The 15,728-nt window shown below is 41.3% G+C and overlaps 1 protein-coding gene across 1 annotated transcript in view; it reads left to right on the top strand.

Annotated features, from left to right (window-relative positions):
- Positions 1-4,168: 4,168 nt before the first annotated feature.
- LOC123771311 (testis-expressed protein 2) overlaps positions 4,169-15,728 on the top strand; it is a 41,169-nt gene continuing 29,609 nt past the window's right edge. The window contains 3 exon segments of the mRNA XM_045763796.2: positions 4,169-4,763; positions 7,155-7,302; positions 13,425-14,560. Coding sequence (XP_045619752.2) covers positions 4,734-4,763; positions 7,155-7,302; positions 13,425-14,560 — 1,314 coding nt within the window. The 5' untranslated portion in view covers positions 4,169-4,733.

Raw genomic sequence — 15,728 nt, 5'->3', positions numbered from 1 at the left:
GTAGTTAAAAGCTCTGTACCTCAAGGTACAGTCCTTGCACCACTGCTGTTCCTTATTCTCATATCAGATATAGACAAAAATACACGTCACAGCTTCGTGTCATCCTCTGCAGATGACACAAAAATCAGCATGAAAATTACCTCTGCTGAAGACACTGAAAAATTACAAACAGATATCAACAAAGTTTTCGATTGGGCAGCAGAAAAAACATGATGTTTAACAATGATAAATTTCAGGTACTCAGGTACGGCAAAAATGAGGATCGGAAACATAATACAGGGTACAAAACACAATCGAATCTGCCCATAGTAGGAAAACAGCATGTCAAGGATTTGGGAATAATAATGTCTGACGATCTAACGTTTAGGGAGCATAACCAAGCAAATATCGCGTCAGCCAGAAAAATGATCGGATGGATTACGAGAACTTTCAAATCCAGGGATCCCATCACAACGGTTGTACTCTTCAAGTCACTTGTGTTGTCTCGTCTCGAGTACTGCTCAGTACTCACTTCCCCCGTCAGAGCAGGAGAGATAGCTGAAAAAGAGGGAATACAGAGAACATATACGGCATGCATAAACGAGATAAAATACCTAAATTATTGGGATCGTCTCAATGCTCTCCAAATGTACTCTCTAGAAAGGAGACGAGAGAGATACCAAATAATATACACATGGAAAATACTGGAGGGTCAGGTCCCAAACCTACACAGTAAAATAACAACGTACACTGGAGTGAACGATATGGAAGAAAATGCAAGATTGAACCAGTGAAGAGCAGAGGTGCCATAGGCACAATCAGAGAGCACTGTATAAACATCAGAGGTCCGCGGTTGTTCAACGTCCTCCCAGCGAGCATAAGAAATATTGCCGGAACAACCGTGGACATCTTCAAGAGAAAACTGGACTGTTTTCTAAGAGAAGTTCCGGATCAGCCGGGCTGTGGTGGGTATGTGGGCCTGCGGGCCGCTCCAAGCAGCAGCCTGCTGGACCAAACTCTCACAAGTCGAGCCTGGCCTCGGGCCGGGCTTGGGGAGTAGAAGAACTCCCAGAACCCCATCAAGCAGGTATCAAGCAGGCAGGCCCACATACCCACCACAGCCCAGTTGGTCCGGCACTCCGTGGAGGAAACTATCTAGTTTCCCCTTGAAGGTGTCCATGGTTGTTCTGGTAATATTTCTTATGCTCGCTGGGAGTATGTTGAATAACCGCGGACCTCTGATGTTTATACAGTTCTCTCTGTCTAAAGAAACTTGTTTTTCCGTGTATTTTAACATTTGTCTGTAGTGAGACGTCATATTGTCATTAAGGAGGTCAATGCAACAGCCTGCTACAGCACTACCTGGGTGAGTTTTTTCAACAAAACTTTGCAGTTCTTCCCATTCTTCACACATTGTCTTAATGAGGAAGGGACATCATCTGCTGCTTCTACTCACAACAATTTTTTAGGTTGAACTTTACCCCTGACGTTCTTGGGACCCATGGCATGATATATAATAATTACTTTTATGCTCAGAAACCAACCAAAAAAGCACCAAAACAATTAAATTCTTCACAAAAAATTCAAGCACGATCATCACTAGGTGGGAGACACTAGTAAACCAAAGCATGCCTCGCCTGTGCCACCAGGAACCACGCGCTCGGTCGACCCATACGTGTACCAATAAACTCGCCAAGCGAGACAAAGCTTGTACAGTGGCACCTCGATTTACGATAATTTCGAGTTACGGTGTAAATTTGATCGAAAAATGCGACTCGACATACGATGGTGTCGTCTACCAACGATATTTGTTGGTACACGTTTGGGTCAACCGAGCGGGTGTTCCCGGGCACACGGGCCGACCTGCCTCAGTTTACTACAGCTGCCCGCTTAGTGACGATCACGTCTAAAAGAAATTCCATTTTTGTGGTGATTTTTTGCTTTTTGAACATAAAAGTAATTATTATATATCATGCCATGAGTCCCAGAAAAGTCAGTGGTAAGGTTCAACATATGAAAACCCATGTAAGGATGACCATAGAGCAAAAACAAGAGATCATTCGTAAATATGATGATGGTGTGCGGGTTATTGAACTAGCTAGGCAGTACAACAAATCTCGGTCAACGATATCCACAATACTGGCTAAGAAAAAGGACATTATGAGTGCTAAAGTGGCAAAAGGCGAATCAATAATCACAAAACATAGAACACAAACACTTAAGGATATTGAACAATTATTATTAATTTGGATACACAGCAAGGAGTTAGTGGGTGATAGAGTTTCAGAGGCCATCATTTGTGAAAAAGCAAGGAAATTACATGAAGACCTTTTAAAGAAAACCCCTGGAACCAGTAATGCAAATGTGAAAGAGTTTAAGGCAAGCAGGGGATGGTTTGAGAAATTTAGAAAAAGAAGTGGCATTCATAGTGTTGTGAGTGTTGTGTGTTGCGAGCTGGTGGAGGAACACAGCGAAGGACTGACCACTGAAGAACTTTACAAGGAGCAGCAACAAGAGACAGCTGAGGAAATTTCTTCAAGGGAGGAGGAGACAGTATAGAATGTCCCTTCCTCATTAATTAAGAAAATGTGTGCAGCATGGGAAGAATGCAAACTTTTGCTGAAACGACTCGCCCAAATCATGGTGCAGTAGGCCGTTGCCTAAACCTTTTTAATGACACTGTGATGTCTCACTACAGACAAAAATTAAAACACATGGAAAACAAAAATCTCTGGAAAGGTTTTTAGTGAGACAAACAAGCAGTGAATCACAACCAGGTCCTAATGGTATGCAGGCAAAATGTAGGAGTGTGTGTACCCCAGAGAAGTTATCACTGCCTGATGTTATAATAGAAGGGAACTCCCCTTCCAAACACTAACATCTCTCCTCCTCCCCCCCTCTCCTCACCATCTTCCATATGCATCATGAGCCCTCCATAAAGATAAGATAAACATATGCACTGTATTGTAGTTAGAAAAAACATTGTACAGTATTCAGTATAATATGTATTTGTAAGTTAATATTTTGGAGGGTGGGGAATGGATTAATTCAATTCCCTTCATTTTTTATGTGAAAAATCGCTTCGACTTATGATATTTCGACTTACGATCCGTCTCTGGGAACGGATTACCATTGTAAGTTGAGTGCCCCACTGTATACTGAGTTGAATTTTACAAAGAAAATTCAAATTTACAAAGAAACTGAGCTCGTAAACCGAAAAATTCGAAAAGAGGGGCATTCATCAACCAAGGTTCCACTGTATTATGTAGTGAAGATACAAGATGAGAAGTGGGACAGGGAAGGAGGAGGGTCAAGGGAATAAGCAGGACTATGAGGGGAAGAGGGAGGAGGGGTAGAGAGGAGAGCAGAACAGGAAGAGGGGTAAAAGGGAGAGCAGATTGGGAAGAGGGGTAGAGCAGAGTGGGGGGAGGGGAGGGAAGGGTAGAGCAGAGTGGGGGGAGGGGAGGGAGGGGTAGAGCAGAGTGGGGGGAGGGGAGGGAGGGGTAGAGCAGAGTGGGGGGAGGGGAGGGAGGGGTAGAGCAGAGTGGGGGAGGGGAGGGAGGGGTAGAGCAGAGTGGGGGAGGGGAGGGAGGGGTAGAGCAGAGTGGGGGAGGGGAGGGAGGGGTAGAGCAGAGTGGGGGAGGGGAGGGAGGGGTAGAGCAGAGTGGGGGAGGGGAGGGAGGGGTAGAGCAGAGTGGGGGAGGGGAGGGAGGGGTAGAGCAGAGTGGGGGAGGGGAGGGAGGGGTAGAGCAGAGTGGGGGAGGGGGTGAACAGAGTAGGAAGAGGGGTAGAGAGGAGAGCAGAGTGGGAGGAGGGAGGAGGGGAGAGCAGAGTGGGAAGAGGGAGGAGGGGAGAGCAGTGGGAAGAGGGGTAGAGAGGAGAGGAGAGCAGAGTGGGAAAGGGGAGAAGAGAGAAACAAAAATTCAGGCACCACTAAGGCCCCCCCCCCTCTATATGTAGATATACTGTAAATGGAAATTGTATGTCTGTTCAAGGTTAGTGGCCAAAGGTGGAAGAGGGAGACAGGAAAGGAGGAGGAAAAGATAAAAAGGAATTATAAAAAGAGGAGTGGAGGAGAGGGTTGGGAGAAGGGGGAAAATTAGAGAGAAGAGGGGAGGGGGTAGGAAAGGAAGGGGGGGGGATTAAGGGGAATATGGAGGAGATAAGACAGAAGAATAAAGGGGGGGTGAGAGAGACAAACTATCCCAGGCACTGTCAGACACATCTAGTGCTATATGTATAAAAAGTCTGGAATATAATTGCCTTGGTTTAAGGTGCGAAAATAAAATTGGTGTACGGTGAAACACTATAGGGAGACCGCACAGGTTTTTGATGTGATAATCTGACAATATAGAGCACCAGACAAGTATTAACTGTCACACATCACATTACTGTCTTGTGATTGTAGCAGGTGTAATTACTTAGCATGCACTTCGAATGAATTAGATATTACCCCACACTATTTGATAAATGCTTTAACATACAATAATTTTACTTTTAACTGTTAATTATATTTAGAATGCATCAAAGATGCCAATTTCCAATGGCTTAATTATATGAGAAGTGGGTTATTAAACTGAAATATGACTCAAAGATAAGAGTGATGATAAGTGGTATGGTATCTTCATGACAAAGAATTTCTGATAATGCATTTAGCTTTGTGATGGGAATCTCTTGAATGTTAAAGGCAAAAATAATTTGATAACATTACAGTACATTTTGAGGTGTTACTGAGTACAGTATTGTAGAGTAAAATGGCTCAGAATTTATGGCAAGAAATAAAGGTAAGGCTTTTAGACTCAGATGAGTCACGTAAACTATGACACTTGCCTCGTGGACTCTGGTTGAAATCTAAATCAGAATACAGTAGTTTTAAATAGAGTAATTTAGTTCATTTGTTATGCACCCCATACCCATCTTATGGGCTACATGCCCAATGTTTCAACATACCCATTCTTCAGGAACTGCTTTCTCTGTAATTAAGGAAGTTTTGACGTTGTTTATAATGGTTTTCTTGCACTTCTGTGTGTGTGGTTTGCTTGAGGTCTGTCATTCAGCTCTTAATCATTCACTGGGTGGGTGGATACTATGATCACTATATTGATAATATAGGCAATATAGAGCCTATATATTGGTCACAAGTCGAGCCTGGCCTCGGGCCATGCTTGGGGAGTAGAAGAACTCCCAAAACCCCATCAACCAGGTATATTGTTTGCTTCACATTTTTTTGTCAATTGCATATAGTTTTGTGCATCTCTTCACCAATGTAAAGACTACAAACAAAAATTAGAAATGTTATGTGTATTAAGTGTGCTTTCAGACTAAACGACTATGATCATGGATAAGAAATGAAGACAAGCTAAGAATTATTGTTTAGAAATTTGGTGAAAGGTCTAGCATGAGTACTCGGAAAAATGTCAATTATTGACAGTGTTGCTGATTTGCTAGCCATACAATACGATAACGCTCTTCCCCACTGTCTTGGAATTACATTTTCTTTTACATTTCTGCTGCAATTTATGTGCTACTGCTGCTATGCAACCTGTTCTCTAATAAATCACTTTAACTGAATTTACCAATCCATCAAAATTGTGATGGCTTAGTAAAATACTGTACAAGCATCATAATTTTAATGTTTTGTGAACATTAACTTCAATAGGTTAAGGGTTTTTTGCTTAGGTTTGAACATTTCTGATCAGGTAAAACAATTGCATTTTATGCAGTGTCTTGAACCATGAGAATGGACTTGCCATATTTATGCATTGGTTGAAGTCTGTTAATACTTTTGGATTTGCCTTTATTTTTCCTAAGCACTTTTGTTATGCCTTCCAATAGACTAGTTTATTTTTTAACTAAAACCTTTGTGTGACTGTGTTCTAAGGCAATTAGTTTTCATCTTGATTATTATTTGTCATTGTAGTTAACTCTGGAAGCTTTTTAACCCGTCTCAACCTGCAGTGATCTAAATTTATCGTTGGCTGTACCATATCTTTAGCAGGTATAAGTCAGTTTTTGTTGCTCTGTAGGCCATTTTTGTCTGTTCCATCCCCCTAAAAGCTAGTTAATTTCTTAGATTTCTACCTTCTTATTTATAACTTGATCCACAACTCTTAGAAAGAGAGGTGATTAGTTATTATAGATAAATTCCATACTATCAAATGTGACCTATCCTAGCAACCCACCTCATGTCACCAAAATGGGAAAGGTCTGGGCTAGGTTACGCATTGGCCACACAATTAACTCGTGTGCACATAGTAGAGGAGAGACCTGCACCATACTGTCGGAACTGCTTTGTTCCAACAATAGTTATAATAATAATAATAATAATAATAATTTTATTGTCAGGGGACAGGCAACCAGTGTATATATAAATATATATATGTTAGGCTTATATTGAGGTTGAATTACTTACCGTCCTCAGGATGCAACCCCGCAACAAGCTGACTAACTATCTTGGGTACCTATTTACTGCTAGATAAGTAGGAGGCATTAGGTGATAGAAAACATGCCCAACCATTTCTGTCTCGCCCAGGATTCGAACTTGGAATTCTCTATTATGAGTTGAGAACGAATCCAATTGTACTGCATTTTCAATGTCATTATATTTTACTTTCTCACTCTTCCTTTGGGCCATGTGTCAGTCTGTGACTCTGACTTTTTTGACATCACTTGTTGGAAGTCTTTCTGCTTCTGTATTGGTTTCCTGAAAAAAGTCTAGAAACTTGTGATTACCCTTTGATAATTACTAGACGGGGTAAAGTTGTAAAATATACTTACTCCCCTCATGTCGTAAATGTGAATTATAGTTGGCTAAAAAATTTATGGTAGCTTAATGCTAGTGTGTTAAGGATTTTAGGTGATCATATTTCATTCTGAGTTATAAATAAATAAATTTGTCACAATTTTTATTTATTTCCCCAGTTTGGTTTGTCATAATGTATGGTACCCGATATGTAGTGTAGGTGACAAGACATAGTTCTTGGATTTGGCCTAAAATCTCTTGGGAATATCACCTTTTCCTGATTGTTTCCCTTCAGAAAAAGTCAGAGGGATAGTTTGGTAGAGAATAAGGAAGTTGATAATACTTTGCATGCTGGATTGTTAGCAGACCTGGGATGCTTCTTTTTATTTCTGTAAAAGAGTGTAACCATATTTAATCGATGCTAATTTTTCAGGCTGCAACCATGAGTGGACGAGACGGCAGCCCAAAAATTTCTCTGGCACTGCTGAAAGGCAGGGCCACAAACCAGAGTGTACCAAGCATTAGCTTTAGATTTAATTCAACAGCAGAAAACATCACGCAAGTTTCTGATCCCGAAGAAGGTTGGTTGAACTAAAGTTCCTTGATGTAATTAATACCTAGTACAATATTTGGTTATATACTCTATTAATAATATTGCTTTTGGTGTTGAACTTAAAATTTGTGCAATTAAATCCCAAATGAAAAGTACTGTGGTTGATTCTTGTGGCAGGACAAATGTTTGGGCACCTGGAAGTTGGGTAACTTTTGTTGGGTGTATCTTAGGAAAGGTCAGTAGTTGGCCTAATGGGGAACATGGATAAGTGTAACAATGGGAAACCTTATTTGCATGCATGTGTGTTCAAACATTGGGCTAGTGTGTGACATGAAGAAAATGGGTTAGTCCAAGACAGGTTACTGAAAAAGGGTCGAATCGGGGTGATAGAAAATAGATGGAAAGAAAAGTACTGAATGAGCCAGAGATACCTGAAGGGAGTGAGTGAAACGGGTCTTGCTGATCACATTATCAAAAAATCCTGGCCTCCATAAGGGGGTGGGAGAGTACCAAAAACATTTCTGGAGGCATTCTTTAGAGAGAATAAGAGGTGGAGACAAACTATTCGTGATGTAGTGTAAATATGAAATGATCTATACCAGAAGTGGGAGTGGTTCATCATTAATACTTAGGTAAGTGTATACCTACACACATGTAGATACACATACTCATACATACACAGCTACGAGGAGAGTTTAGAGGCATTAATATGCCAAGACTAGAAGAAAAAGATGCGATATGATCTCTTCGTACAAAATTTATTAGGAAAAATTCCTGAAACCTGGAACTTCAACAACAAGAGATCATAGATTTAGCTAACTAAACAAAGCTGCCGAAAAAAATCACTTTCGCAAAGAGTGGGGTAGATGGATTAATGACCATAATTTCATTTCCTCATCACTTTGTAATTTCAACAACATTCACTAGTACTTCTTCCATCTGTTTAACAGTTTAGGGTGATCCTCTAGGGTTGATCTTTCCCTTTTTTGTATCTGCCAATTCTCCAGTAGTTGCAGCCATTATCTTTGGCTGTAAGACTTTCCACTAGCCCAACAGTTTTATCTACTACTTTTGCTCCTTTTGTAGCTTTTTCTGACAGATGTTATATCCTTTTTTTTTTTTTTTTTTAACCAAAAATGAACAAGGACTTGTATTGACTGTGGTTTGCACCAGTTTTGGGTTTGATGCCATGTCTTCCTGTCTAATGTGTACACTTTTTTTATTCCTGCAGTTTCTGGCTTCCTTGACTGCTTCTTCTATTTTTTCCTTCTCCCTGGCCACTTGTACATAGATGAGTTGTATGTTCTTCCTGTGCTGTCCTATTCCCTGTGTAACTTCCTCCATATATACTGACAACAGTTGTTTTTCTGTTGGATTTCCTTACCTAACCTATTGTGCTCATTCATGTTTAGATTTGTTTAAATTTCTTTAAAGGTATTTTCAGTACCTTATTTTCCTTTTCCATGGCTTTGCTTTTAGCTTCCCAGGGATTCTTGTCCTTGCATAATTCTTTTACTGGCCTTTCAAGTTCAAATCCTTGCTTTTCAAGTGGTCATAAGTTCCTAATTATTTCCACACGATTGATCACAAAAATCCTAATTATTTCCACACGATTGATCACAAAAATATAAAGTTTTGCCAACTTGTTGTGCAGACTACTCGTATTAACTTTCCTCATTAAATCCACCAAACTTCAGCTCTGTTCGTTATTTTTTCTTGCCAGCTGCCATCTTGAATTTTGTCATCTGCATTGTTTACACTGTGGCACCATATGTTTGATCTCGCTTATTTTTCAAATTCACTACACATTTCATTCTCTTGGGACTCCACTCATGGTCATGATGTAATTACAGGATAAGAGCTACGCTCGTGATGTCCCTTCTTCCCAGCACTGTCATAAAATGTTTTGAAGCTACTGACAGTTTTTGCCTCCCACAGCTTTCTCGCCTAACTTGTTCCAACCGTCCACCACTCTAATTGCCAAAGAAAACTTTCTAATATATTTTTGGCACCTTTGTTTCCTTAGCTTGAATTTATGGCCACTTGTTCTTGAAGTTGCCGGTTTCAGGAATTCCTCTTTGTCAAGTTGGCCAACTCTTATTACATGTACAGTGTTTTGTAAGTGACATATCACCTCTTTTTCTTCTATCTTTGGCATATTTAATTCCTCTATCATCTTTTCACAACTTTTGTTTTTTAGGTCTGAAAGCCATTTTGTAGCATTTTCCAGTTTATTGATGGGCTTCTTGAGATATGGGCACCATATAACTGCTGCAAATTCCAATTTTGATCTCACAAGTCACGAAGAGTTTCTCTAATATTTTACCATCCATGTAATAAAAAAGCCATTCTGAAGTTGGAAGCACAGCATATGTTCCTTGCACAATGTCCTTTGTGTTCCTCTGGTGACATTCTACTATCCAGAACCACTACCAATTCTACTATCCTAGATTTACTTGAATTACTGACATAGCTAGTGTTAGCTTAGGTTGGTTAAGTAAGAATTGGTTTCGTAATTTTTATTTTTTTTATTTTTAACTCGGCGTAACAATTTTTTAAAATCATATACAGTATAGTGGTACCTCGGCTTATGAGCACCCCTGGTTATGAGTTTTTCGGGTTACGAGCAGGATTTGCTCGGAAAATTTGTATCGAGATACTATACGAGCATTGCCTCAGGATATGAGGGTGTTGATACGCATACGGGCCGACCTAGCTCATGGTGGCACGGCGATTGCCGCTCAGTTTACCAGTGCCTTGCGCCCAGTGATTATCCCGCCTGAATTCTTCACAAGAATTTACCGTTTATTTTTTTTATTTTTTTCTATTTGAGCATAAAATTTATTATATGTGTGTATTGCAATGGGTCCCAAGAAAGCCAGTGGTAAGGTTCAAGGCAAGAAATCGCATTTGAGGATGACAATAGAGGAACAGCAAGAGATCATTCGGAAGCATGAAAATGGTGCATGTGTTGTTGAACTTTGTAGGCAGTACAACAAATCCATGTCAATGCTATGCACTATACTTGCCAAGAAAAAGGACATTATGAGTGCAAAAGTGGCAAAAGGAGTATCAACAATCACAAAGACCACAAATACTTGAGGATGTGGAAAAGTAGTTGTTACTTGGATACACAACAAGGAGTTAGTGGGTGGTAGTGTTTCAGAGGCCATCATTTGTGAGAAAGCCAGGGTATTGCATGAAGACCTTGTAAAGAAAACATTTGGAACGAGTGATGCAGATATGAAAGAGTTTAAGGCAAGCAGGGGATGGCTTGAGAAATTTGGAAAAAGAAGTGGTATTCATAGTGTTGCGAGGCATGGGGAGGCTGCCAGCTCAGACAAACCAGCGACTGAAAGATTTATTGAAGAATTTAAAGAGTTTGCAGAAGCTGAGGAATACCTTCTGCAACAAGTCTTTAATTGTGATGAGACGGGACTGTTCAGGAAAAGATTGCCTAAGAGGACATACATTACCAAGGAGGAACGAGAAAAATCATTGCCCGGACACAAGCCTATGAAAGATAGGTTTTCGCTTGTGCTGTGTTCAAATGCGAGTGGCGATTTGAAAATTAAACCCTTGCTAGTGTATCATTCTGAAAATCTAAGGGTTTTCAAACAGTATAAAGTGCAGAAAAACCAAATGTGTGTGATGTGGAGGGCTAATAATAAGGCATGGGTGACTAGGATCTTTTTTTGGAGTGGGGTGAATGAAGTGGTGTGCCCTGCCATAGGAAAAATATCTGCAGGAGAAACATTTGCCACTCAAGGCCCTGCTTCTCCTCGACAATGTTCCTGCTCATCCTCCAGGCTTGGAAGATGAATTGTTGCACAGATACAGTAAATTTCTCACAGTAAAGTTCCTTCCTCCTAACACCACTCCTCTAATTCAGCCTATGGACCAGAAAATCATAGCGAATTTTAAGAAACTTTATGAAAGGGCACTTCTCTGGAAATGTTTTGAAGTGACTGAAGCTACAAAATTCACCCTCAAAGAGTTCTGGAAACACCATTTTAATATTTGTAGTGCTTTAAAACTCGTTGACAAAGCCTGGCAAGAAGTGACTTGAAGAACCTTGATCTCTGGCTGAAGAAAATTGTGGCCTGAATGTGTGACAGAACTAGACTTTGGGGGGTTTGAGCCTGTAAATGATGTGCCTATTGTTGAGGAAATTGTTACTCTGGGCCGGCAAATGGGCTTGGAATTGGATGGTGATGATGTGGAGGAGTTGGTGGAAGAACACAACGAAGAACTGACCACCGAAGAACTCCAAGCCCTTCAAAAGGAACAGCAAGAAGACACAGCTGAGGATGTTTCTCCAGTGGAGGAGGATGAGGCAGTACAGAATGTCCCTTCGGCAACCATTAAGAAGTGGTGTCAGATGTGGGAAGAAATGCAAACTTTTATTGAAACGACTCGCCCAGAGAAAGCTGTAGTAGGCCGTTGCATTAATCTTTTCAGTGACAATGTGATGCCTCGCTACGGAGACATCTAGTGAAGAAGGGAAAACAATCATCAATGGACAGCTTTGTTGTGAGAAAATCGAGCAGTGAGCCACAACCAGGACCTAGTGGTATGCAGGCAAAACATGCCAGAGAATGCACTCCAAAGATGTCCTCACTGCCTGATGTTATAATGGAAGGGGACTTCCCTTCCAAACAGTAACACCTCTCCTCCTGCCCCCTCCTCACCAGCTTCCATATGCCAACAGGAGTCATCAGCAAGGGTAAGTAATATCTTGAACATAGTTTTGTAGTGTAGATTTTGATGAATTAGATATAAAATTTAGTTTGAAGTGAGGTTTTTTGGTAGTCAGGAACGGATTAATTCATTTCCCATTATTTCTTATGGGAAAATTAGCTTCAGTTTACGAGATTTCGGGTTACGAGCTGTCTCCTGGAATGGATTAAACTCCTTAACCGAGGTACCCCTGTACAGGCACACCTCAGTTTAAGAGTTTAATTGGTTCCTGGAGACGCCTCGTATTCCGAAAACTCGCATTCCGAAGCTAATTTCCCCATAAGAAATAAAGGGAAATGAATTAATCCGTTCCTGACTACCCCAAAAACCCCACATCAAACTAAATTTTTATACCTAATTCATCTAAATAAACCTACAAAACTATGTTCCAGTTATTACTTGCCTTGCTGTTGAATGCTGTAGGCGTATGGAAGATGGTGAGGAGGGGGGAGGAGGAGAGGAGTTACTGTTTGGAAGGGGAGTCCCCTTCCATTATCACATCAGGCAGTGAAGACCTTTCTGGTGTGCTCTCCCTGGGACGTTTTATCTGAGTGCCACTAGGTCCTGGTTGAGGCTCACTGCTCGATTTCCTCACCACAAATCTGTCCAAACCCTGGCTTTCTCACAAATAATGGCCTCCGAAACACTGTCACCCCTTAACTCCTTGTCGTGTATCCAAATTAATAACAACTTTTCCACTTCAAGTATTTATGGTCTTTGTTTCGTTATTGTTCTGACTCCTTTTGCCACTTTAGCACTCATAATCTCATTTTTCTTCTTAAGTATAGTGCATATTGTTGATGTGGCTTTGTTGTACTGCCTACAAAGTTCAACAACACGTTTACCGTTCTCATGCTTCCGAATGATCTCTTGTTTCTCCTCTATTGTCATCCTCACATGGGCTTTCTGGCCTTTATCCTTACCACTGGCTTTCTTGGGACCCATGGTGAGATATATAATAACAAATTGTATAGTCAAATCACCAAAAATCCAACAAAACGTTGAAAATCCGCGAGAAGAATTGATGTGGGGTAGTCACTGGGCGCGAGACAATGGTAAACTGAGGGGCGAAGGGGTGGAGGGGCGACAATCGCCGAACCACCACGCGCTAGGTCGGCCTGTACGCGTATCAACAAACTTGCTTCCCGAGGTAACCCTCGCCTTCCGAGACATATTTTTTGAGGAAATCCTGCTTGTCTTCCGAAAAACTCGCATACAGGGACACTCGCATTCCGAGGTACCACTGTACTGTAATTAATGAGAATCCCTTAGAAATTTTTTTTAATATAATATTTCATGAAAATTTGGCTTGATTGGGTTTGATTTGGCTTGGCCTCTTGGGTACGACATGCATATATATAATATAATGTGTGTGTATTTTGTTCTTATTGTTTGTGTGTTTCATTGCAGATGATGAAGATGTGTCAAGTGAAGTCTCCCTTGGTTCTTCATTAGACGCATCCTCTGCCGGTGTAGTTCGTGCAGAGTCCTTGCGAGAGTCGTCACCAGTAAGGGAATATCTTGGTCGCTCCTTTGGCAAGCGCTCTTCTAGTTTAGACAGTAATTGTGCGCCACTAGTCGATGCTACACAGCCTAAATCTTCCGAAAGTGGTGGGCTTCTTTCCAGACTCACAAAAACATTTGAAGAAAAGATTAATGAAATTCGGAAGGAGAAGGAGGGCAGAGTTGAAAAGGACAAGGAAAAAGACCGTCTTGGAATTGCTGGAGATGGTTCCACGGAAAGTGATGGTGGGTCAGTCAGTGGAGATAAATCTCCTACATTAAAAGACAAAAAACCTCTTGATATTGTACAAAAAACTCTTGACGAGGAAAAAACATTAAAGACAGAACTAGCTGGATCTCCTCCAAAGTCCAAGACCAGTATTGTTCAAGACATAACTGAACATACTAGCAAAATAAAAACTGAGTTGGGTAACATTAGGCCAAAGCTTTCAGAATTACGCCATCGGCGAAGTAGCAAAGAAAGTAGCAAAAACAGCAAAGACAATTCCAAAAATAAACCATTTCCATTTACTTCTCTCCTTGGGCGAGATGAAGGATTGGGAGAGGAGATGCTAATAGAATGTGATGAAGCTGAAGTTGATAGAGCGGTAGAAGCACAGGAAGATCCATGTGTGTTTCACGAAGACCTAGCAGTGATGGACGGCGAGATAACCACCGAAGAAAAACAATTTGTCGAGTGTAAATTCTCGCCACCAAAGCCATCTTTGCGGAAAATAAAACCTTCATTACTGGCAGAGGGAGTAAATGATATAACATTTAGAGAACAGTTTCTAGAAATAGCAAATATGTTGCCAGTATCTGTGTCCCTTCTGTCAAAAATGTCAATGGTTATATTTTGTTTATGCTTTGTACTACCCATTCCAAGATTCCTGGCTGGTCTTATAGCTGGAGTGATGATATCGGGGTTAGTATTTTATTGCCTCCTTCAGTTCCTGATACCCCCTGCACCCGACATACCTCCAGTCGATGACGGACCAGTCTTGTTAACGCTGCCGCCATATGAAGATCAACAGTTGTATAAGGTTTGTATGCTACTTTTCATATACATTGATGTAGCAATGTCAGTATATTTTACTGAGTATTTGTTCCTATAGGACTGTCATCATTTTTGTAGCTCATGCTGCTAACTGATGTTAAGCCACAGTGATTTAGGCAAATACAAACTGACAATAAGTGGGAAAAGTTACTATGAATTACCCGATTTCACAGTTTGAATTTAATTTAATGCTTTGTGATTTTTTTATCCTAATTGCTTGGGCTGAATAGAATTGTAGATAATGATGTCAAACTATAGTCCTTACGCCTTGCTTTATATCGGGTGTTTCCCAATGGGTTGGGCAAGGCAAAAGTTTCTCCATGAGGTTATATACCAGCCGGTCGGGCGAGCGGGGAGCCGGTCGGCCGAGCGGACAGCACGCTGGACTTGTGATCCTGGGTTCGATCCCAGGTGCCGGCGAGAAACAATGGGCAAAGTTTCTTTCACCCTATGCCCCTGTTACCTAGCAGTAAAATAGGTACCTGGGTGTTAGTCAGCTGTCACGGGCTGCTTCCTGGGGGTGGAGGCCTGGTCGAGGACTGGGCCGCGGGGACACTAAAGCCCCGAAATCATCTCCACATAACCACTATACAAACTTTTTGCACTTTCAAACTGTGTATCCCCCCCCTCCAACCACTCTTTTTATATACTTAAGGTCTTGCCTTCCAAGTACTGATCATCTTCCTCTACCATGATTCCCATATTTTACCCCATGGACGCCCTTCTTGTTAAGTCAGGCACGGTACTTTCACCCAGTTTCTTTGTCCTAGTCGTTTCTGAAAGGAACACCTCGGTAGATCCCCAAACTTAGCTCCGGTACTTCAAAGTCTTAAACACACTGGGCCTCGTAGACCAGTCGCCCACCAGTAGCCAGAACCAGAATCTGGCTCGTTCGATGAGGACAGCTTGGGGATCAGGATTGACATGAAACTGAAAAAAAAGTCTTGGGAAGAATTAGTGCTATGAAAGAAGCAACTGTGAAGGAAACTAGATCACCCTTAAGCAAACAGTCATTTCTGTGGGGTAAATAACTCTTCTGCCAGACTGTCACCAGATGGCAGCAGAGGTCACCTGGGGTCTCGGCAAGTTTGCTTTTTCACTCTTTTTGCCTGGTCCATCAGCTAAACAGCATTTCACTTTCAGCCAAGTGGTGT

The sequence above is a fragment of the Procambarus clarkii genome, chromosome 54, assembly GCF_040958095.1.
Source record: "Procambarus clarkii isolate CNS0578487 chromosome 54, FALCON_Pclarkii_2.0, whole genome shotgun sequence".
Lineage (NCBI taxonomy): Eukaryota > Metazoa > Arthropoda > Malacostraca > Decapoda > Cambaridae > Procambarus > Procambarus clarkii.
This window is presented reverse-complemented; position numbering and strand designations above follow the sequence as displayed.